The following is a 25,699-nucleotide window of genomic DNA, read 5'->3' as shown; positions in this document are numbered from 1 at the left end:
ACCAGTTTCAATTTCTTTTTATTTTTTCTGAGAATATATCAAAGATTAATGTCAATGGTCAGTGAGAAATTGTCCCTAGAGAACTATTCAAGGTCTTTTTTTTCTTACCCCATTCGATTGGACTGGAATGAATTGACATTATAGCATCTTTATCATCACTTTTAAAATCCTACTTTCTCTTAATACTGACAGTGAAGGCTTTTAGAACTATTATTTACTTTAAGTTAATAAAGTATATCACAGACAAAAATATACAATTTTACACTGAAGCAACATTAAGGGTCTCACATCAGTTAACCAAAAAAGAATGTTGAGGACATTTACAGGTAGGGTTTAATTGTAGAGATTGCTCTTCCTTTATGAAAAAGTATGAAGCTAGAGCTCTCACTTGTCTCCAAGGGCAAGAGATTGCAAACCTCATGATCAAAACATCTGCCAGTTAGTTAGAGGCTCACTCACTGAAAAATGATCGCATAGCTTCAGCGTTGAAGCCCGAGAACGACAACAACGACAACAAAAAAAACCAAAGGAAAAATAAAAACCACCCCACCCGGAGGCATTCTCAGCTTCTACATTGAATTTCCTGTTTCCCACCAGTTTACGACCCTTAATGTTACTGGACAGATGGTTGCATATTTGAGATGATTAAAAAATAAAAGACTGCCTTAAAAGCACCACCTCCTCAAGTATGTAACTACACACAAATGAAAGATTCCTTCTGACAGACAGTCCTAGGGACCCCATTTGTTACTGTTTCATGTATAAGCACCATTGAGCCAATTTTTAAAGCACATTTGCAGTGATCAAATGTGTCCTCAAGTTTCGCTGATTTTTTTGTCTTTAAACCAAGAATGTGTGAAGTGTGTTAATTTACGTGCTTATCGTATCCGAATTGACAAAAATGTTAATTTGGAAGTGCTTTTAGTCACTATTTTCCTCAACAGACCAGAATGGCTTCATGAAACTTGATTAAATAAAGAAATCCGTATCCCCCAAAGAAGCAGAAATCTGACCCTCTATCACTGCATTCAAAATAAGGGTCTGTCTGAGAGCATGTTTCCCGAACTCTTAATGGAAATGGCAGACAACACGCAGGAAAGGCTAACCCTTGAACTAACCAACTTCAAGATTTAAAAAAATCTTTGATTGGATTCCCCCTCGCCCCACCCCCAAATCATATAGCAGTTTAAAAAATTAACGATTTACAAATTATAGAAAAGATACGTTATCTACAATATATGCCAGGTGACTCATTAAATTTTTTAAAACCCACATCCACATTAAACTACCATCTTGGATCTTGGTGCTTTCTAAAATTCTGAATTTACAATGAGGGGACATACCTGATTTTTTGGTGGTTCTTTTCTCCGGAGAATTGTGCAGAGAAAAGAAGGCAGCGAACCTTCACTCTTTGGATCAGGCCCTCTATAGCAAACTTCAGCCTGGGGCACCTTTTTATGGTCAAATTAAAAACCTTTGAAATTAGAAGTTTATCATGGAAATGCTGACAGATCCTGACCCAGAGAGGCTAGCAGGCAACACAATAATATTAAGAAAGCTCTCCCTCAAGCACAATTGCCTTTCAGCACAGGCGATAGAGTCGTCCAATGGGCACTGCTGGCCAGCAAACAACCATGATTTAATGTGCATGAGCCTTGGTCATACGATAGCTCCGTGACCCTCTAAGCTAAGCCAATTTTTCTTTTCTTTTTTTTTTTCCAACTGAAATATACCTCAAAGGGTAAAGGATTGCGATTTTAGCCTTCATTCATGGATATATTGCTTTTTTTCAACAATATCTGATGGGCCTGTTAACCACCACCCGTGCGGGTCCTGAGCACGTTCTAGGAAGGTCTCACTGAACACAGAACACCAGGCGTTTTCAGTAGTTTATTTGCAATTTTTTCTCTGCTTATTTTAGTATGCACCACGTGTAAGTTAGATAAGGGCTACAGTGAAAACATTTTCAATGACTGAAATCTTACTTTTCCTTCTAACGATCTGGAGCAAATCACATATTCATTGATTATGACGAATAAAATGATTTCTGCTACAATGTCGAGAAAAAAATGTGTTCATCAATATGAACAGTTCTCATCTACAGAGATGGTTTACACGATGCAAGTAATGAAAGTTTTTTCCTTAACAAGTCTACTACCAAACTGAAACAAAATGAATCTTAAAATTCCCTTGAAAATACCATATGGTTGGTCATGTATCAATAAAGGAAAGACAGTCCCCATCACCAGGCCACCACCATAAGAGCTATATTAAATACTTAGGGAAAAAAAATATGGAGACACTTGTGGCAATGATTAAATTGATAATTATAGAGATAGATACACTGCCATAATGGTACATGTTTATTCTATAATAAAGTGAAATAAAAAATAAGATCAATTTGGTTATAGAAATTCCTTAAAGAACACCACCACTTAATTATTTCAAACTTGAACTATCCCAAGAATGTTGTGGAAAAAAAATAGAAAGTACTGGCTAAAAGCAAAAGCAGTCTGGGTACACCCACGTAATCAGCATGCCTTGTGCTTGTCTGTTAACCCTCTGAGTACATCTCTGACATTCAGGATCTCAATAGCTTAGTGCTGAAAAGACTGCATTCCATCTGATTACTCAATATTTCTACTTGACAGGTCACATTCCGCTGTTTATTCAGCATAGATCACTCAAATTCTACAGCGATGCACTGGGATCCCCATGCTGAATGGCCCTGCATTCTTCCGAGCTACCCCTCTGCAGTGTTCTGGGAAACACGCCACAGCTTCACACGGTCCACAGTCCTTCAAGACTTGGATGGAAAAAGGCCTGAGCCATGCACTGTAAGGTCTGTACACTAGATATTGGAGCAATACATGTCATGCCCACGGGAAACGCAGTAATTCAGAGAAAGGAAGGAAAATCACAATCTACTGTAGGTAGGTCTCTGCCCATAGGATTTTTTCATATTCCCACATTTAGAGTTGAGGCCAAGCTATTTACCTACTCCTTAGTCTTACTTAGAATAGTGCTTTGCTTTAGAGTTCTAGAGAAAGCAGTAGTTTCTGACCAGTTCAGGGTACTTTACTAATATGGAATCTACCTACACGCCACACCCTTCCTCGTGTTCTGCCCTCCTCCTCCTCCCCAAAAAACCCAGCTGATTTGTGCTACTTTGTGACGTTGTGTATTAAGCTTTCAGGACCCTCTAAAAGGGAGCGGGGGGGCAGGGGTGAATCTCAATAAATGATCTAATATATACATGGCAAGACAACACAGACCGAAGAGATAAACCTAAATGTGAAAGAGCAAAAAACTGGGGGAACCATTTTGCAAAAGTCATGACATGCTGTGATTTTAAAATCTAGTGTAATATAGACCATACCTTCATCAGTTGAAGAGTAAAAAGCAGCCATCGAAGATCCGTCTGTATTTGAAAGTAAGAACTGACTGTGGAAGTGCTGCACACAAATTTCAAGACTTTCAGGCACTGAAGGATATTTCAGAGCCGAGACAGTGAGTGCTGTTCAGCCATCTAGATGCAAATTTCATGAGCCATCACTCACTGGTTGTCTCCCGGGCCACAGAGTTGAGCAAACCTTAGGAGGACATTCGAGTTGGGCCCCTGCCTCCCAACACCATGGCCAGCCTCCCCCCTAAGCATCGCAGTGACTACAGGCTGCCTCAGGCCCCCATTCTGAACGTGACACACTGCAGTAGAAGCTCACCTGGGGAGACACAGGGCTAGGGAGAAAGATTTGGTAACAGGAGTAAAATACAGGTGTCGGACAGGACTTGGCCCAAAGAGAGAAAACAGCATCTCCCTCTGGACGGCTAAAGACAGTGCTGTATAAAAAGGTCATCTTAGGGAGTGGAAGTTTTATCCTCAGGAATACCCTCTAGGTCTCCCATCCTGTTCTCCCTGAGAGACTATATGTAGGTAACCCAAAGATGCACATGGAATTATCTTCCCAATGGTTTATTTCTTTAAAAACCATTTTGAGACTATTCTAGACAGTTTGCCCACTCTGCTTTCTCCTCGGCCATCTTGCAGAGCACCTGCCTCTGGGCCCCTATGCCCCGGTGCTCCTCCTCTGTATGGATTCCATACTCTATGTGGACTGCACACTGAAGACTGAAATGCATGAAAAAGCAGGTGAGAAAAAGAACAGGATCTTGTTGCCTCTTTCTGTTTGACATTCCAGCCCTATAGAGCACCTGGCAATTTATTGCTCTTTTCCACCAGTTGTGTGTTTTGTTTGTTTTTTCCTGTAGAGGTCTCATACTGAGCAGGCAGACCCTCACTTACCAAACACAGGACAAGGTATGGTGCCTTCCTGAGGGCCTGCGCTGGCAGTAGCAGCAGCTGAAGTGGAAGCAGCATTTCTGGGGCGTCATCAGCACATCTTCATATGGAGGCAATTTGGGGGTGAGGGCACCATCTATATTCTGGGTCAGGCTGTTGGTCACAGGCCCAAGTCCCTCCACTCGGGATGCAGGACTCAGGGCAGCTGACAGTTAGACCTCCAATGCAAAAAAAGCCCCTTTCTTAATAGGATTGTGAAGAGGAAAGAGGGGTGCTGATGCTTAAGTTATAAACCTGCCATGTTCTAAACCCACAAAAAAGGACACGCAAGATATTATTCTAGACGCTCTTCTTGACTGGACATCTCAGCATCTAATAACAACCCCTTGATCTGCAGCAATATCAAGAAACGTGTGTATAAATCCAAAGGCCTGAAAAATCCCCCAAGGGTTCCCCATAAAATCCTATGCACTCAGAGGGTTAACAAGTGCTATGTCACATACTGCAGATCCTAGATTGACTGATGAAAACATTCATTGCTTCTATGTTTAAAAAAGTTGCAAAATAGCCTTAACCCTTTGAGGACCCGATTAGCAGCAAGTTGCCATCTCCACCAACGACAAGTCACAGTCTCATTCAGCAAAGGGAAATCGCTACAAGGATACCAGAAAACACTGTTCTGCTCGGCCATTCAAGCATTGAGTGCTAGGTAGATCAGATGAAACTGTTTTACATAAATTTGGGAAAAAAAAATCTCAGAGTCTCAAAGGGTTAAGCTAGGACTTCGAGTGAAAGGGTCTTATTAAAAGGGCGAGTTTGGGGAGCGAACAGTCTCGGAGGAGCTCGGGGAGTAGTCTTCCGATTCCGAGTTGAGTTCGGGCGGAGCTGGCTGGGCCTTGTACCGGCTCCTCACATCCGGGTTGCGTCTTCGTCGGAAAACCTGCCTCTCCTTATCAAGAGCGGTGGTCTAGCAGGGGCATAAAATGAGAAAGAGGACAATTAGGCTGAAGGAAATGGCAAAAGGAACGACTTCTGGAACTTTCTGAGGTCAGAAAAATATGCTGGCTAAGTTAACCTGTCCACGATGGCTCCCTTTTGGTGACCACAGTCACCACTGCTGGGGTGCCCTCTGCTCCCCCAGAAGCAGCTCCTAAGGGCACCTGGTCATGACATCGCAGGCACAGGCAGGATGGATGATGTCGTGGGTTCAGCAGCTCCCTGGCCCTCCCCAGACCTCCGCTAGTGCCACGTCTAATAATACCCTCGGTCGCTCCCAGCCTAGCCAGAGACCCCCTGGTAAATGGGAACCTCGGGCCTGTGTGTCTGACACGTGACAACGCCAGGCATGTCTCGTTCATCAACATTCAGCTCCAGGCAGCTGTCTAATAAAGATGAGAGGTGATGAAGTTGTCAGACATGGAAACAGAGCCACAAGCTCGTCCTGTTATTTTAGCACCTCCTCATTCTAAATGATCTTATTATCTGTTGATGAGAAAGTGTGGCTCAATCTCTGGCAAGGATGGGTTTAATTTGAATGAACCCAATGCCTGAAATTGAAAACTGCTTTGAATGCAATTAAACCTGATGGAAACCTTCCCATGGATTTTCCTTTACAAAGTTCATTTTCATTGTAGTGTGTGGTCATTTACGAAACTGAGGTTCGATGTTTGTTGTAGGTATTCCAACTCTTGGGCCCTATGCCTCCTTTTCCTGAGGAAACCTCATATGATCTCCAGGATGTGCTCTCCAGCCATAGCTCTGGAAGTTATTATGACATCAGGATTGGGAAGGGCATGACTTCATTACAGATTTAATGGGTGTGAGGAGGAACAGATCATTACAGAGAAACCTTACACAGAGGGCAGAAGAGCAGGTACAAAGCCTGAAGAAAAATACAGAACACATATAAAAGTTGAAGGCATCCTTGTTTGAAAGTCCCTCTTTAAAAGGATGTAGCCTGGAGGTTATTCTGCTTTTAAGAGATTACTTTTCCTCTACAGGGATATATACCACCATTTTTCCTCTTGGAAATTTACTGTTAGCTTCTTCAAAGAACAGAGATAAATTTATAGCCAGCCGGGTTCTGAGAACAAAGTGAAAACTAAGCCCCTCATACAATTGCAGTGTAGCATTAGAGCAATCTCAGATCTAAAATGGGGCAATCAAAGTTCCAGAATGAAGTAATAAAGAAAGAGAGGCAGTGTATAGAAACCAGTACAGTAAATGGCTTCGTGAGGCTGAACTGTTCTGCTTTAAAAACTATCCACACACTGAATAACAGTGTTACAAATCAATGAGGAAGATAAACTTTAATAATTCACTTCTTGTTTCACTAGATTGTTAATACAATGATTCAATAACTGGTGTGTTGAAATGTCTACCTTTGATTCTTCGAAGTGTCGAATTTTTAAGGACCCTCAACTCACATACATAGTTCTTGGTCTTATACCCACCGATTTTATGATATTTTTCATCATCATAAATCCAAATTCCTAACTAACTTTATTTAAAACATTGTAAAGTTACAACACATGGTATTTTGCTTTCAAAGCAAACTGAAAATGCCCTGTTTGTGTAGAGTTGAATGTAAAAAATCAGGCGTATATTTAGTCTGACACATAAAAACCACTCTGTAGTTAATCCAAGAGTAATATAAACGCTTCTCTTGGTCATAAAAAATATTTTTATTTCTACCTTCTTGAGAAAGAAAACAGTCACTGGCATGGGACTAATACTGCCTAGTGGACTGAGGTTCTCTGGCGTCGGGGAGAAACTGCACATCGGGTTTGTAGTCAGAAATTCTGAGTCCTGTTCCGTCCACTGCTGGCCGTGGGAACCGTTCACTTAGTTCTCAGTTAAATAAGGAGCAGGGATAATGCCCTCCCACCCTCCAGAGTTGCTATATGTAAAAATGGATGTGCAAATGCTTTCAAAATGGTGAAGACTCCCAGAAATGGAAGGTGGTGTTTTGTTTTGTTTTGTTTTCTTTACAACGTAAGATATTGTTTTGAAATGAAGGAACTGCAGGTCAGAGGAAAACAATGCAAAACAAAGCTCACATTAGAACTTATCTCAGAGTACTTTCCCTCCCTGCCCACTCTCACTGGCACCTTCTCCATATTTACCTCATCTCCCCATAATTGACTCAATTATTCCAAGTCACGCTCTTGGCTGTCAGCACTGAAATGGGCCATTTCTCCACCAATACTGTAACGCAGTTTATGCAGACACTGGTGGCACTCATGGGCTTGGATGGTCCCATCCCCCTTATTTTCATGTGCATTTCTCCAGATGCTCATAAGGTCAATCATATTCTCTTCCTTACTTGTCCCTCTGCCTGGACAGCCCTTGCTCTGGCCCATTTAAGCAGTCAGTTCTGGCCACTCCTGCCAGTTTCTCTAGTTAGCAGCTTTTAAATGCTGGCCTTTGCTGACGGGCCTTCATGCTCAAATGCTCCTGGGCTTTCAGTTGTGCTGATTCACCAGTAACTTCACAGCAGCTATTTTTGGAAACATAGCATGTCATGATCACAGGTCATGGAAAAGGGTGTGATGGTTGTTTCTGTTGGATGTATAGACTCTTAGAATTGAAAGAGCATTTATAAAGCATTCTTTCTTTGCCCAGGGCTTTGCCTTTACAGGCAGGGAAACTGAGGCCCAGGTATGTGGAGAGACTTGCCCGTATCGCATCACTGACTAGTAATAGAACTCAGTTCTCCTCCCACATGAGGCCCAGGCAATTTCTTCCCATTTAAAGTCTATTGAAACAGAACTCAAAGGAGCCACCGCACTCCAGTGGTTCCCTCCTCCGATCCCAGCCAGGGTGAGCCAGGGAGGAGATAGCACGAGCAGCATCAGAGGCCAAAAGACCAGGGCTTTCCCAGGCTGATGGCCCGAGAGCTCTCTCAGGGACCACAAGCCAGCCTCCACCACGTGTACAATCCCATTCTGGGTCTGTAAACTCCTAGGGAGACCTGGGTCTGATGATAGACAGGCAGTTCCTGACCCACCCAGGTCCTCGCAACATTCTCAAATGCTACACAAGCAATGCTTAGTGCTCCCAACAGACTTGCTGTCAAAGATGATTGAGAGGGCATCACCGTCCACAGGCCTCTCCTCCCAGGGCTCCTGCTTATTCTGCTTCTGGCTCTATGGACTGTGGTTCATTTTAAGAACTTCTCTGTGTTCCCATGCAGCCCAGTACAGCTATCACTGTGCATCCTGCCTGCAACGCAATTGACTCTGAGGCACTGTCTTCCCTGCCACGTTGTAGACTGTGTGGAGGGCAACATCAAGTCTGGGAATCCTGTCTGAGTTCCCCACAGCTCATAGCACACAGGAGATACTCTCCAAATGCTGTGGCTTTAGAAATATGAGAAAGCACAACAGAGGTCACATTATTTCCCTCTAGAGCACCCAACCCCCAGCCCATCCTGCACACAGCTGACTGACAGGTCAATTATCCCCAGGTCCGATTTGTTTACAATTCCTCATAAAGTTGAACTCCTTGTCCTAACAGTCACAATGTGCTTACAATAAAAATTTCCAGGGTCTAGTTCCTGTTATTACTCAGAATGAGCCTGTGATATCAGCAGACCTCATGTCCCCGCCAGTGGACACAGCATCCACTTAGCTTACGGTTAACCATGCCTCGGTCTCCCTTTGGTTCCATCCCCTGCTCGCGTAATCTGTGGTTCCAGTGAAGGGGACCCTACCTCCATCTCTGAGGGTGGGGTGCAAATGGGCTTGTGACCCAGAAGCAAGCCTGTGCTGACTGTGTTCGCCAATACCCGTGATTGGTTCAGGATGGGCACCCGACCCAGTTCCCGGGACATGAGGAGACTTTCACTGAGACTTCACATTCACAGTGAATCCCAACTGAGAGGTGGCAAGCCTGGAGCTGCTTCCCACATCCTGGTACCACGGGAAGTTCCAGACTAAAGCCATCACGGGGAGGCAGAGTGGAGGGATGGAAAGAAACCAAGCCCTAGTGAGTGCTGAATCCACACATCACTGAAGCCAGACCCAACCTTTGGACCTTTCAGATTATATAAAATCATACTTCTTCTTTTTGCTGAAAGCCAGTTTGGTTTGGGTTTTCTTCCCTTGCAATCCAAACAGTCCTAACTGATATCTCTCTGAAGGTACTTTAGTCACGCTCACCTCTGCATCCTGGCTTACGGTGTTCACCAACCTGACATCACCTCTCCCACTTCCTGCCCACTCACATTTCTCTATTTTCCAAGATTTGATCAAATTTTACCTTCTGCATCACACTTTTTCTTTCTAAATTCCTCAGGCAAGTATTGTCTTGACCAAACTTTTGACACTTACTGCACACAGGCCTATTACCTTTCCTTTGCATATTTCCCAAATCCCATGCAAGCTGCTCTAGGGTAGGATCTGAAACTTCTTTGCATTTTCCAGAATGCCGAGCCAACTGTGACACACATATAAGGGACATATTAAATATTTCTTAGTTAATACAGAATTAGATTATTTTAGGTGATTATATACTTTCCAAATAGCAACGACAAAAGAAAATAGAACCCGAAACAACTCTATAATACAAAAGAGTAAGAAGTTAAAGGTATTAAGAGTCCAATATTTAAGAGTGCAATTTGTTTTAGGTATGATCAGATGCTTACGTTAGATAACATTAATAACCTCATATATTTATCTACTCAACAACTACATATTTTGGTCCAATTCCTGATCACAGTAAGCACTGTTATATATGATATCTTTAGAATTTTAAGTGTGGCTGTAAAATTAATTGCCTCTAAAATCTGTACAGTTAAAATTTTACAGTTGAACTCTGTGGCCCGACATGTAGTTCAAGACAGATGAATTCAGCAAAGAAATAGAATAATAGGCCAACACATAATTTTTTAAAGTATTGCTATAAAAATATATGTTATCCAACTGATAATCTTCTCCCCAGAAAACAATCAAAACATAACTTTCCCTCTGAAGTGCTGTATCATAGATTTAAATTCAGGGCCCTTTCAACCATTTCTGAAAGACTGCTTTTCTCTTTCTCAATCACAAAAATTTCCCAGATACCAAGGAAATCGGGTCTCTCCTCCCTAATGCCTATCTTCATAAGGTAAGGTGGTCCTAAGTCTTGATGTTCCATTAAAACTTAAGACTTCCTAACGGATTTATTATTTTACTAGTTATTTTGCTCATGGTTTGCAGCTTTGTGGAACAGACATGAATGAATGGACTTGCAGTAGAATTCCCAAGTGTTTCCTCAGTAAGTTATCACTTCATTAAAAGCTCGTAAGAGAATCTGAAGCCTGCATTATCACATTTTGGTGCTAAGTATCACAGGTTAGAGGTGAGCAAGAAATCTCTTGAGATTCTGGAGTTGACCAGTAGTAACCAAATAGGAAGCTCTAATCTAGTTATTTAAAATATGTACCCAATAACAACGGCTATGTCGTGTGCGGGGCTATAGCCAGCTAACAGGGGACTGGGGGATCCTGACAAACAGACCAAATAACTGACCAAATAAAATGATATGGAGAAACTAATATAAACCTGCTCTACGTGAAAGAAGCACTGCATAGCCCTACCTCAGATTGCAAGCTCTTGGTGATCAGAGTGTCCGTAGGAGATGCTAGATGAAGTGTGAAAACCGAGGAATGGTAAGATCATGCCAGTTACCTCAGCAAATCTGGGGGCGACACACATAGCAGTTGGAGCTCTTAGAGAAATTCATATCCATCACGTTTTGGTGCCTGCCCTAACACCAAGCATGCACGAATCAGAGACGGTGCTTGCCTAATACCCAGACAATGTATCCCAACAATAGATACATCTTTGGCCTTTTCTGTTACAATAAAACAACACTATCCTCCACACAGTACTCAGATATTTTAAATCCTTCTTTCTGATATTAAATTTGGAAATCAGCATAAATACCTAGGAGGTAACCATCTGGCCTATCTTTGCAATGTTATAGGAAAAATACAGCATGGAGGCGGAAGGTCAGGAATGAAGTGAGAATATGAATTGGAGCATTACTTTGTTTTTGCAAGTCTGAGTCACCCACATCTGTGTAATGCTTGCCTTGTCTGGTAGCCTTAGCTTAATCTCCTTGGTAGCAGCAGCAGGGGGAAGTCAGGAGACCCAGCTTTTTGTCCTAGCTCAGCTGATTATGTGACCTTGGACACGTTTTCTAACCACATCAAGCCATTTCCCAGTCCGCAGCCTGAGCTGAGGTACAGTGCCTCCCTCCTAGGGAAACTTCCACCTATGAAATACCTGAATATGCTTAATATCACCATCAGTCTACTAAAATGGGTTATGTTTTTCTCTTAGCAAACAACAGGCCTTCCAGTCTATGGATCAAAAATATTTCTGTTCTGCACTATGTGCAGGACCCACAAGAGATGCACCTCGTTTAAGTTCGGAGGCGATGTTTTCTGTCGTGGCAGTAATTATTGGATTTAAGTAACTGCATTTTTCAGAGGCGAACGGTGACTGTTTTTCCTTTTTCGCTTTTCTTAATTTATTGCCAGCCATCCCAAACAGTCTTCATTTCATTAATAAAAGAACATTATCGTGCATGTTGCCTTTGAGCCCATCCATTATTCATACTACCTAGGAGACTGAGCCAGGGATGCAGCTGTTGGGGCATTAATCTCAGGAACGCTCTCTCCTTTGCTCGCCCTTACTCTGTAGGGACTGAGTTACGATTTGCTTGCCACTTTGGAAATGTTTTGCTTGATAGTAAAATTAAACTGACACCTAGATTGATATATCCACCCTTCTCATTTTTTGTTTTGGCTTGCTGTCATGCTTATTATGGTTCTGTTTCGTTTTCCTTTAATATCCTTTTGGGGGTCTCGCCAGGAACTTGCACAGTATCTGGATCTAAGACACGGTATTTCCCTAAAGTGAAGGTGACCATTTAAATGGCAAAAGGAGGCTTCATGAAACCAGCGGCCTTCAAAGCTCCTTTCTAGGTACCCGTCTCTTAAATGTGATTCCTCATTTCCTGGGGCAGGTTGGTCCCACGCTTCCCCACCACTTCATAAATATAGGCTCCTCCCGCTGATCTGGTTCTTAATAGAATCCCACATTGGTCCAACTCTGCAGAGGGTTGCTGGTGGCCTCCCATCAGGGGGTTAAAATGATAGCCACCTGAGGTCAGGTTTCTAGAGGGCAAAATTCATGTGTTTCCTCTGCCCTACGGCCCCTGATTTTCTCACAGCAGAAGCTAAGCTGAGCTGCCATGTTGTTTTTCCTTCATCATGCTAGTAAACTAAAGGACAGGTGTAGGCATAGTTTATCTTAAGAAAATCTATGAAAATTTAGAACTTACTAAGTAGGTAGATTAAGGGGTAACTCCTTTTATTACAAAAACACTTTTTTTTGGCTTTGCCGAAGAATTACTCTTGGGTTGCTACAGTGGGATGCTACTGTAGAGCATCTCATATGTGGTTTGATTGTCCAAACTCTTAAAAAAACACATTTATCTTCACAGTCAAGGTTTCTCTATATTAATGGTCCCTTCATGGGAAAAGTCAATCATTCATTAATTTAATAAATATTTATTGAAGTGCCTTCTATGTGCCGTGCATTCCACTAGCTGGTGGTGATACAGTTTTTAACAAGCCCGCCAGGTGGTGCTTTTTTTTTTTTTTTTTTAACTTGGCCACACCACACAGCTTGTGGGATCTTAGTTCCCTGACCAGGGATCGAACCAGGGCTGCAGCAGTGAAAGCGCCGAGTTCTAACCACTGGACCGCCAGGGAACCCCCTGCCTTTTAATTTAGGAACATTTTTCTCCTACAACAGGAATTGAGAAACTTTTTCTGGGAAGGCCAAGAGTTAATACTTTAGACTTTGTAGGCTATATGATTCTCTGACACAACTACTCAATTCTGCCCTTGTAGAGTAGAAGCAACCATAGGTAATTTATAAATGAATGGGTGTGGCTGTGTGCCAATAAAACTTTATTTAAAAACCAGGCAGTGAGCTAGATTTGGCCCATTGGCTGTAATTTGCCAATCCCTGCCCTAGAGGATAACTTTTTAAACTTATACTTCATCAGGGGCTATAGACTAAAATTTAATGCCCCCAATTCATGAATAATCTAACATATAAGTTATTCAACAGTTTATCCCAATCAGAACATCAAAAAAGGTCACGGTTCTACTTTAATAACAAATGCTTAGATCTGGAGAGAGATCAGTTTTCCCAGGAAAATCTGTCTCTCGTGTGGTGTGCAGTGGATGATTTTCTCTTGGAACAGTCTTTTCTGGGCTCCTCATTTGGGCTGGGTCCATGAAGGCGCTTTTGCACAGGCCACTCATGTCATCTTCACCCCACATTTGGAAGGTTGATAATACTCGTCTCATTTTTATAGATGGGGAAACTAAGGATCAGAGGAGGAGGAACATGTACCTTGCCCAAGGTCACAACACAGTAAGTAGGACAGGCTGGATCCAAAACCAGGGCTTCCTGACACCAGAGCCACAGACTCTCCATGCAACTCTCCATGCACAGAGCTGCCAATCTTTAATCAAATTTGTTTCATTTCAATTTTCAAGACTTTTTAGTTTCTAGAAGTGTCATGTGTTTGACATGTATTTGAGAATTGTTTGACTTCAGCATATGGATATTTACACTCTTGCTTAATAGAATAACAGTGTGTCAATACTTACGATTAAGTTCTTTATGATTATTCTTTCCTACACATTTATACCTGATAAAACCTACATCCTATCAGTGAACATCACTGAGGAACATACGGAGGCAAAGTATGGCAGGAAAGAATACATAGACTATAGAGTGTAGGCATCTTTTTAAATCATAAAGAGGGAAAGAGGTTCTGAAGCAAGATGAAAATAAATACGATACCACAAAATTTTCCATCAATACCGACAATCACCAGGAATCTCAGGAAAACATATACAGTTTACACCCAATCAGTAAGTCTTGGAATGCCATGGAAATTTCTCATTTCTAATAGCAAGTACGTTAAGTTTTAAAAAGACAAATATATATATTGTTGGGATCTGCTCTTAAGGGGGCTCTGAAGGTAAAACAAAACAAAATAAAATCTCAAACAGCGAGCAACCTGTTTGACTTGGTAAAATAACACAGATGTCTCACTAGCCCTGTGTCTCTCTCAATGACCATTTGTGGAACTATAATACAAAGTACTGTGGCCCAGCTTTTGAGCCTCCTGGCCAAAAACTCACTTTTTAGCATCACGGTACAGCTGCCATACCAAACCTCATACCTCCCCTATACTTTTCTCTGCAATCACAGTTTGGATGGTTTTGAAGTTTAAATCTATGTCTCTTCTACGTGTTAAGCGCTGGGGTACGGAGGGCGGTTAATCCCTTCCTAGAACAGAGGCCCCTGCCTGTCCTTCCTGCAGCACTTTCTACACTCATGGAGGAAGGGGGGACTTTTCTCCACGGCAGAGCAAGGCCAAGGCCACCGTCCCTAAAGCAACCTGTGCCCTGCAACTTAATGTGTGCCTTTGGAACCCTCTTCACACCACGTGGGGGGTTCCTCTCTGGCTTTTGTGGGAACCGGTCTTCCAAACCTGCGCCGAGCAAGATGCATTTAACTGACCCCACTCCTTTTCACACCCGAGCACGACAGCATCTAATAGCCTTGCAAGGGCTGCGTACAGCTGCTGCTGCTCTGCCTCGTTAATCGCTGTTTCAGGACAGTGCTTGAATCTAGTACGCACACGAGTCACGCCAGGCCTGACCTCAACCCCTCTTCTGTCCTAGCTCACCTCCGCGTTTTCTCTTATTTGGCGTTCTTAGCGTATGTCTTGTTTTGATATTTGTTTCATTTAATCAGGTTCTGGCTGTGGCCTTGTTCTGCATGCAGAAGATGCAGGAAATCTTCTCCATGTGTTGCTGGCACAGCACCTGCCACAGGGCCAGCTTCACTTGAGAGAGGCAGGAATGTGTGTGAGAGGGTGGCATGGCCCAGGCAGCTCATTCCTGGGAGAGGCTCACCTCCGGACGCTGGGGGACAGCAGCAAGGTCTCCCGGAAGAAGCAGCCGTGCCCGCGGGGTGCTGCTCCCCTGGCTGCCGCTCGGAAGCCTCCCTCTGTTCCAGGCAGGAGAAGGACTGCGAGGAGGAGGCACGGCCCCACCATTTCTCCAGTCCCCCAAAAGCCTACTAAGAGGGACACGCCCGGGGCTTCCCTGGTGGCGCAGTGGTTGAGAGTCTGCCTGCCAATGCAGGGGACACGGGTTCGAGCCCTGGTCTGGGAAGATCCCACATGCCGCGGAGCAACTAAGCCCGTGAGCCACAACTACTGAGCCTGCGCGTCTGGAGCCTGTGCTCCGCAACAAGAGAGGCCGCGATAGTGAGAGGCCCGCGCACCGCGATGGAGAGTGGTTCCCACTTGGCGCAACTACAGAAAGCCCTCGCACAGAAACGAAGACCCAACACAGCCAAAAATAAATAATTAATTAAAAAAAAAAAAAAAAAAAAAAGAGGGACATGCCCGAATTCTGGGCACCCCGAAGAGCCTTTCCCCAGCCTCTGCCCTGATGTGAGCTGCCTTATGAAATGCAAGCTCGCCTCCCAGGCGTTCTGCTCAGAGCAATGAAGACGGTCAGGAGCCCTTGTAAACACAACAACTGGGAGTGGGGATGTTTCACCTGCAACGATTGTTTATGTTAGAAAGTTGGCTGCCACCATGGTTAGACAAATGCTCCCACTACTTCCGTGGAGATAAAAGGCGAGCATGTGCAGTCAGTGAGGAGAGTGTGTTCGTTTCGGGCTAAACGGCACATTATAAAACCTCCTAATTAAGCATATACGCCCAAGAGCTTTAGCATCATTTCTCCAATTTAGCTTTACATACTGGGTGCGCTGTTTAGTACAGCATTAACTATAAACGTTGTTACTGCCCCCAGCTGGAAAACAGAGCAGTTTATGTGTGAAAGAAAAAAGAGATTATCTTCCATCTGCTCCTGCCCATTATTCAGGGATGTGTCATTTTGTCTGCTGATGGGAGCCATCGCTAGGATTTTAGTCAAATGACCTTTTTATACTTGGCTACGTTTATTAATTACTGTGTTTGTTTGGTGTTTTGCACCCACCCCCTAAGCCCACAAATTTAGTAATATAATTTTCCAGAGGGTTTTTTTTGGAAATTTATATGTGTAATTTGTGTTATACAAATATGCACAACTGTAATTAGACATATTTGATGCCTATTTTTAATTGTATATCAACTGTACTCATATATGTTTGGTTAATATGCCTGAGGTTAGGAGACATACAATTAAAAAAGGACGGAGCATGATTCGATTTATAGAAAGAACAAAACCAGGCAAAGCTAATTAATGTGGACAGACTCCAGGTCAGCGTTTACCCTTAGGGCTGGCTGCGTGACCCTCCTGGAAGGGCCCTGGGGGCTGGGGGTCCTCTGGGGGTGCTAGGAACGTTCTGTGCCTGACCTGGGTGCTGCTTACAGTGGTGTGCTCACTTGGTGAAAATTCGTTGAGATGTGCACTCATGTGCACTCTTCAAAACGTATATTATCTTTCAGGAAAAAGTAAAAGATGGCTGGATCATCTCCCATGTAAAAAGAGTCTGCACAAAGGCAAATCATGATGGATTCACCCCCCCCCCCAAAAAAAAGGTTAAAAATAAAAAAGTTCTTTCTGTATCTATAAAGCTATTTATTTAGGTAAATAAAAAGGTGGGTGTGCAACTCCTGTATGCAGGCAGATCTGTCTAGAAGATACAAATAGCCTTCCATGTAAAACTGACTTTGATATTTATTGAAGTTTGGGTATTTTCTTGCTTTCAGCAGGCTTAGAAATTATCACAATCTTAGATATTTGGATAGTTTGTCAAAGGGTAGCCTTTTCTGCATCTCTAATGCCTTTGATTCTAGTGTCTAATTATATTAAAAAATTAAGAGTAATAATTGGGGGTTAAATTGTATATTATATACGTTATTCTTTCTTTTCTTTCCTTTTTTTTTAACAACTTGGTCTATTCCATGAACAGCATAAGGCACCATCATTTGGGGGAAATGCCAAACCCAGTGGAATTTTTTCTTAGCAAACGCTAAGATGTGGAGCTTTACCTGGAGATCATTTCAGAAACATTAAGATGGAGGAGAAAAGTTGCCTAGGACTTCTCAGAGTTCATTCCTCATATCATCAAAACTCATCCTGCCTGTGGATAACTTAAAGAGACACAAACAATGCCCCTTGAAGGAAATGCCAGCGCAGTTGACTGGAATAGAAAACGATTGGATAGAATTCTTAACCCAGTTAAAAAAAAATCGATACCTCCCATAGTCCCTTTTGCTTGAGCAGATAAGCCAGCTAAGTAATCTGACCGTTACAAAATATCGAAAAATAAATTCATGCAATAGCTAGTACATAAAGGGATGTACCAGGGGGAGAGAGGTAACAATAAAACAAAAACAAAATGAAACAAAAAGGTGGAGAATTTGAAAACACAAGCTTACCAACACACACAATGCATTCTATAGCTCACTGTGCTCGGAGGAGCTTCTATGACTAAGGTGTAAATGCATTGTTTCATCCATCTACTAAGGTTAAGGTCGGGCTTGATGATTTTAAAATGACAGTATATACTTCTATAGAACATATACTAAGGTACTATTGTTCTTCCATTTGTTAAGGGACAAAACACTAGAAATCATTGTTTTAATTAGCAACATCAGGCAAATGCTTTGACATTAACACTAAATATACTGTCCTTTTAACTGTAAGGAAAATTGATACTGAGCATGTGCAATGGAAAGAAAGCTGGCAAATGTCAGTGTGAATAATGGGGTGAAAAAAAAGAATGAGGGGGTGTGGCATCTCAATCAAGATTAAAATGAAACTGATAAAGCAGCATATGGACTGGATAACAAATCAAAAGCATGTTTATCCACTGAAGGAACTGGTTAATGGAGACTGCCAGCACGTTGCCATGGAAACACTGACTTGAGCTGCACCATCTCATACCTTATCCAATACATTCCTGGTTGTTGGTAGTAGTCCAAAGACCCTGATCTCTTGATGGTAAACCCGTGGTCCAGCTGAGCAGAGAGAAATGGGGGCAACTCAGTGGATCGACATTGTGCTAAAGTATTAAGACTCCAGACCAAGCTGTTCTTCATTGACTATATATGTATATAGAGTTACGATGCCTCTTCTGCAGGGTGACTAGCTAATATCCTAAATCTGCACATTGAAAATAAAAAGGCGAGAAAAGACACTAATCCCCCATGAATATCTCGGAGGCCAATTTGTTAGAAAAGATCTAATTTGTCAAACAAGGTTTTGAATGCACATTTAATAATATCCTCTCAATTTCAAAAGATATAAACACGTCTTCATATTCTAGAGCAATGGAAAATGCTTTACAATAAAGTGCTGAAATCAGCTTTAGCCACCTAAGAGAAAGCAGATTGGACGCCCCCCCCCACCAAATCTTACCCCATGAAGCTTAAGTTTGAGGCCTTCATAAATATGAAATAAAAGATGAAAAGAATCAAGTTTTGAATCCCCATAAATCACAGCAATTTGGATTTCTTTCTTTAAGAGTTAATCTTCAAAAGCAGAGCTACTCTTAAAGGTGAATCAATTACATTTCTGAACTAAAAAGATATGGTATAAAACAGTAAATTTTCTCCAAGAAAATAATAAAATGAAAAATAATTTTCGCTGTATATTAAAAAAGTGCTTATGATTAACAAAAGGTACAATAAATAGAGGACAGGATAAGTTCTCAAAGTTGTTCCTCCTGGAATAAGTTGTTAGCCTTTGGCTACCTAGGAATAAAAGATTCAATCCCCAGATTTGAGAAACAATAATCATGCCGTATGCCCACTCCCCCATTCTGCCCATGAGAGGATGCAAGTTGACCACCTTTCTTTCTGGAGAGGCTCATGAGTGCTTTCAAGTGTGGTACTGGCATGATGCTGATGACAGTTTCTACTGCAAAATTCACAAAGGCATTTCAAAAACATGCCGGGGCACTCGTTCAAACTAAAAACTGCTCAGAAGATTCGGTATTCTGATTATAAACTAGGCTATCCCAGTGTTCACGGAACAGCAATGTGAGATTTTAATCTTTTTAAAAATGTACAGTTCGTTTTATTTAGAAAAAAAAAATTGAAGTACACTTGCTGTTAGGAAGATGAAGGCCTGCATTTCTGTTTCAGCCCAGGGATGTCTACTCAGTAACTGGCTCTTTATTGCCATCTACAGGCAAAGTGCCCCATAACTCCGCATTTGGGAATGCCCCAGTGCAGAGGTCTCTCGCTTTAGAAGGAAGCTTCCCACTATCACAATTATTTGCACATTGATTAGTATGGATTTGTTCAATTAGACTGAAATGCTCTATTTGCATGACCAAAATGCAAAAGAAGAACTCGAAAGCATTAGGAAAATTGTTGGTTAAAATAATAAACAGCATTAAATGAGGAAAAATAAATTGGAAGTGACATCTGAGTCATCGGTTCTTCATCAAGCTGAGCAAATCTAATAACGCCTCCCTCCCATCCCTCGGCTCTCAAGAAGTCCGCCGTTAAAATGTCATCTCTAATTCCATTTTATGTCTATAAATTGCATTTTAATAACCTTTTGTTTCCCTTTCTCTGTTCTGTTCTGGGTTTCTTTGGTTTGGTTTGGTTTGGTTTTAATCCCCCGACCACTGGGAAAGGCAGTGGAGGAACAATGGACGCAGACTGTTGTAGTTCTAAGGACAGCAATGGGTTTCCACCTAATCATGTCACCTGACCTAAATGTCAGATACCTTTTCTCCTTCGAGAAGGGCTCTATGATGCCCGTGAGCCTCCAGCTGGTAATTACTCTCCCAGCCAACTCGAGGACCTTAATATAAAGTTATCATTTGTCCTCTCTTTGGTCTTAATAATGTAAGGGGTGGGAGGAAGAGAAGTAAAAAATGACAACACGAACAGAAAACATTAAGGTTCAGAACCATGAATGCATGTTAAACTACACTCGTGTCATAAATTACACCTGTGATTAGAGTCTGTTTGTTATGACAGTATGCTCTTTTCTCCTTTGTCATTCTGAGAAAGAAAAAGTGTCATGAATTCCTTTATGAGCAGATAGTGAGGTTTCTAACTAAGGCAAGAGAATTACCGGTTAAAGACCAATGATTTAATTGCTGATTTTCTGAAAAAACAAGCAGATACTCTGTTCTAAACAGTATATATATTTTCTAATTTTAAAGGGTGTATATAATTTACAAAAAAGCAGTCCTATAATAGAGGCAGTTTAAAATAAAATACATCATTTGATAGCCTCTGGGGAAAGCATTCATGCCCATGGGAAAAAATTCTGTCTGCATGAAATCTATGCTGAAATCAGGTTTTTTTCCTGTGTTTATCAAATAGAAGTCATAATGGTATTATATTAATTACAGAAATTTCTATCATGTGGGTGAATCAGTAATTATATTCCATTATTAAATTGTCAAATGATCTTTATAGAATGCACCATTTATGAAAGTTATTCCTTCTACCTCTCACTTACATTCTGTCTCACAGCAGAATATCGTTCCTTTGCAATTATACTTTAGCTTGAGTTGGGGATATTATTTAATGCCAGGGCTCCTTTATCTTGTGATGGTCCCCTGAGTCTAATTCTGTGCACTTTAAGAATGGGAACATGGTTATGAAGTATACATTGACTTATCCGGTGCTATTTTGAAAGTTAATAACAAAGGCAGCCAACCTGGCTCGTTTCTAACTCCCAGCCCTGCCCTGCACCTAGTGACCTACCCCAGGTTCTTATGGAGGGTGTGGACATTTATGAGGGAAAAGCATTCTGGAGAAGATGCATAAATGCATATATTATGGCCGGCCAGCTTCTCCTGAAATACCCCCTGAAATTTACATATTCTCTTTCATGTTTGAAATATTAATGATAGTGGTCAACATATGAATTGCGCTTTAGAATTGACAAGGCACTTTTTCAGATATTTCTCCAAAAAGTCAATTATTTTGAGCCTGAGTTAAGTTGATGATTTTTTTCACAACTTTGTAGTGGATAAAGAGATTAAATAAGCTTGCAACTAATGCACAACTCAGCATCACACAGCCCATTTTACAATTTATATTAACCAGTTGGTACAGTCTCCATAGAAACATGTTAGTGATGAACTGAGAAACTGATATTAAATTGCATTCAAAATGGTCCAGTCATAGAAAAAAAAAAAAATCAGTTGGACCTTTAATCTTCAAATACTAACTGAAGTTTTTCTTGGAGATCTACTTAGATGATGTTTTAATAAACTCATATGGATTAGGTTTCAAAATTTATCCAGGTTTGATTAAAGTAGGATTTCCCCTCCCATCTGTGTTGTCTGTACATTGGAGAATTGCCCTGAAGTTCCTGCTCTCAGTCATTACAAGACTCCCAGAATACTGTGAACAAAGCATTCTTGAGCAACCAAGGCAAACTTAACCAAAGACTAGTTAAAATAAAAGACCAGGAAAAACGAAACAAAACCCAAAATGACAGAGGTGGGAAAAGCACCCTCTCTAGCAGTTGTAAGCCCTCAGCAGGAGCAGAAAAGCAGTTCTTTTCATGGACAAGTGTGCTGGCAGTCCATTCCCAAAGAAAATTGTGGAAACAAACATTTTGGAATATACTTGTGTCTTACATGAATGATGAAAGCAGAGGATAGAATGTCTGGTTTCCCTGAGAAGCACCATGAGATTGTTACTTTCAAAAATTACTGATTGAATATTAGCTGATAACAAAGAATGCTGACGATCGATGAAGACAGGAAGGACACTGCGCTTCTACACTGAATTTCCTTAGAAAGAACTAAAGAGAGAGAGAGGGCCAGAAGAACAACTTGCAATGTTAAATCCCCAGGAGCGCTGAGGAGCATGGGGAGAGAGTATGCATTCTATTTAGCGCCGTCAGTGTACTCCTGAACCAGTAACTCATACTCATGTAACTCCCTGCTGAAAGGGTTCAATCAAAAAACATAAAACGCAGCTAGTCCAGGAAAGTATATGCATGCATTCGTGCCACCTGCAAATTCTGGAAACTCCTATTAAATATTTAGTAACCCAGATCTGGGATTGGTTGTATCAAATAGGTCACTTAGTTATCTTTTGCTTTACCTGGAGTTCTAGCACCACCAAAAAAGAAAAAGAGAAAGAAAAGAAAAACACCTATAGAAGTAGTTAAATATTCAGTATTGCTGAAGAGCATGATGTATGTTTAGTAGCATAAATACTTTAAAAAATTCGAGATCATAGTGTCTTAAGTTCTTTGTTTTAAAAAAGAAAAACAGCTCAAGTGATTTCACATTGAATATGCTGTTAAAATGTATGTACTCTGGAAAAAAGAGGAAATTATTAAAAACTCAAGTAATCTGGGACTTGAATATATTTACTCTAGAATATGACACTGGGAAGTATGAGGTTTCATTATTTCTCTGCCCAATTTAATCTTTGCCTAGAGCTGCTATCGAATTGCATGTAGTGTATGTCTGCATGTATGGAACAGAAAAAAAAAAAAAAAACCTCCTGCAGCCACATCAACAAAATGGTAAATGTTAAAAGACTCTCCGCTTTGAAAACAGAAATTTCTAAGGCGCAAGAAATCCTGATTTCTTTGGGTGTTCACAGCAATTCAGTTTCACTGAAAATCTCACTGGGTAAGCGTCCTGCCATGTTTTTGGCTTTCGTTTACGTCTTGTACAAAGATCTATAGTGTTCCAGTCTCTCTCTGCCATGTCCTCTCTTTCAGCTCCCCTCCCCTCCCCTGCCAGGTCCTGGCAAAAGGACACTAGGAACTCTTTTTCTCAGAGCCCAGAAGTTTGCATTGGCACAGAGTCCAATGTGGGGGAGGTTTTCTGCTTTAACAAATAAATCATGAAATTAATATATACTGCAAGGCACCCTGGAGGTGTTGGATAATGATGTGACTCCCAGGGAAATGATCAGCAAAAACACATCATATATATAAGCCCCAGACCTCCCCCAGTGCTTTAAATGGTTGAGCTGTCTAAAGAAATGACCCATTCTGCTGTCTCTGGGTGGAATCTCCTGAGTAATGCCCATCTCTTAGGTGGAGTGCTTTGAAAAAGTTATAGGTGGATATTTCAGATGCTTACTGCTATGACAGAAACTCCAGCTGCTGTGCTATTCGGTTTCGGGCCTGTGTTGAAATGCTTCTTTATCTTTCCTGCTACTGACAGCTGATGTTCATTTTCTGGGAGGCCGTCATCCTGGGGAAAAAAATAAAAGAAATTTAAAAAAAGGAGAAGAAGAAAAAAATGAGATAAATAGAAAATGAGGCCAAGATATTCCAGTAACAGGCAGTAATCTTAAAATTCATAACATTTCAGGAAGAAGCCAACCAATGTCCTCTCATTTAACACTGTCATAGCAAGTACTGCTTCAAGGGCTCCTTCATTTCCACATTTGCTCTAAAATTAATTTGCTGTGTCTTCTTACCCTCTGACTTTGTCCCTAAATAAAAAATTTTATTTCTGTTTTTGGTTTCTAATAAAATTGATTTCAGCCATCACTCTAGAGACATATGTCAAAGAGCAAGTTAATCTGGACAACCAAAAAAAAAAAAAAAATCAATCTAAACATTTTTTTTTCTAACCCAAGAGTTTTATCCTCTTAGCCCATCATACCGACCCAAAGCCAAGGGAAACTGACGGACCTGGGCTCAGGCAGGAGCCCAAAAATAAACTCAAGCTGGTGCCACAGCTACTCGATCATCCATTCTATAATCCCAGACAACCTTCCAGGTGGAAAGTTCTTCCTTAAGTTTTAAATCCTCCTTGCTGCCTTCATATCATCTGTTATGACATATTCTGCATTGGAGCTCATTTTAACTAAGGCTTCTGCTCTCTGCCTGAGCCATCTATGATGGAGACCGGACAGATTTCTCTCCTTTGCTAAATACTGTTAGAATAACAAGAATCAGAGTCGTAAGTATGCAACACCACTTACTAGTGTGTGATGAAGAGACTGCATCATCCTTGAAGACAGAGAGTGTGTTTTGTTCACTACAGAATCCCCGGGTCTTAGCATGTACTTTGGCACACAGTAGATGCTTAATAAATATTTGTGGAATAAGTGAATGAATGAATAATTAAGTGTTTGTTACTATCTATTTAAACCAAAATTCCTGGCAAGACTTCAATGCCATTCATCATTTTCTTTTTCTCCTTCCTCTCCATGATTTTGCATGGAATTTCTTGGCTCCACCCAAGAAAATAAATTTGCTGCTTTCCAAGCACAGCATGCTTGCTCTTTTACATAACCTGGTCTCTCCATATGGGATTTACTCTTTTTTTCAGCATTTGGCTGGACCAGGCACTACAGTAACTGATGGGGAAATAATAGTGGCCAAAAATACTCATGGGCTTTGCTCTTATGGACCCTGTGGTCCCTCTTTCTCTTCAAAACTTGGGTCCAAATCACCTGTTCCAGAACATTTTCCCCCTATTAAGCACAATCCATTAAAATTGTTCTTCCATAAACTCCTAATCCTTTTCTCATTATTTATATTTGCACTATTTACATTCTTTTTGGTGTTAGGTGATTGTGTGTGTGTCTGTGTGTATATATATATATAAAACTTATACACGTTTTTATATATATATATAAAAATGAACTCTTGCCCTTTTGTACCACATCTTCCACGTTTTCTGTAATCTTTAATATAAGCACTTGGCTCAGTGCCCTGCACACAGTGGATGCTCAATTTATGATAGTCTTGGGCTGATTTATTTATGATATTCTTGGGCTGATTTATTAATGGCTAGAAGAAGGAACAATTATTATGCTTATTGAGTCACATCTGAAACCAAATCTAAAAGAAGGAGGCTTTCCAATGATGCAGAGTGTATTCAAAATTAAAAAAATAAAAATTCTGTATTGTGGAAACAGAAAATGAAGGTCAGTTAGGGTACCAGTGGGATGATACTTGGAATGGAAACAGGGTCATCTGAAGTACCTACTATATGCAGGGCTGCGTTGGGGATGGCAGGGTGGGGAGAAGAAGTGATCGCTGTCTGCCAGACCCTCGCAGGCTAACTGGGAGACAAAGTTTGCACACCCCACGTCAAACAGTAAAACAGACCAATAAGATAAGAAAGACCTGTTACCAGGCAGTGTGCCACATGGCTCAGCTAGAAACACAGGAGTTCAGAGAAGACAGGACGTGTTTTCAGTTAGCGCAAACTTCACGAGGAATACGGAATTCCAGCAGGTCCTTGATGGTGGGAGTGTACTGACAGGTAGAGACGGGGGAGGTGATGTTGGCACACAGATGTGCCTGAGTGGGAAGCCACAAGGCATGTTTGCCAAACAATGAGTCAACCATTCCACCTCTAGTTAAGAGTTTCCATGGGAGAG

The 25,699-nt window shown here is 41.4% G+C and overlaps 1 protein-coding gene across 7 annotated transcripts in view; it reads right to left on the bottom strand.

Annotated features, from left to right (window-relative positions):
* Positions 1 to 1,876: 1,876 nt before the first annotated feature.
* Positions 1,877 to 25,699, bottom strand: part of DCLK1 (doublecortin like kinase 1) — a 327,878-nt gene continuing 304,055 nt past the window's right edge. For 4 of the 7 annotated variants that reach the window (XM_082435607.1, XM_082435608.1, XM_082435611.1 and 1 more), the window contains 2 exons: positions 23,437 to 23,550; positions 1,877 to 5,267 (listed from right to left, as the gene is read on the bottom strand). In XM_082435607.1, coding sequence (XP_082291733.1) covers positions 5,103 to 5,267; positions 23,437 to 23,550 — 279 coding nt within the window. In that variant the 3' untranslated portion in view covers positions 1,877 to 5,102. Of the gene's footprint in view, positions 5,268 to 18,293; positions 18,368 to 23,436; positions 23,551 to 25,699 lie in introns of all 7 variants that reach the window. The other 3 variants (XM_082435609.1, XM_082435610.1, XM_082435613.1) reach the window with 1 other exon arrangement.

This window comes from Balaenoptera physalus, assembly GCF_965194825.1.
Source record: "Balaenoptera physalus genome assembly, chromosome: 18".
NCBI classification, from domain to species: Eukaryota; Metazoa; Chordata; class Mammalia; order Artiodactyla; family Balaenopteridae; genus Balaenoptera; species Balaenoptera physalus.
This window is presented reverse-complemented; position numbering and strand designations above follow the sequence as displayed.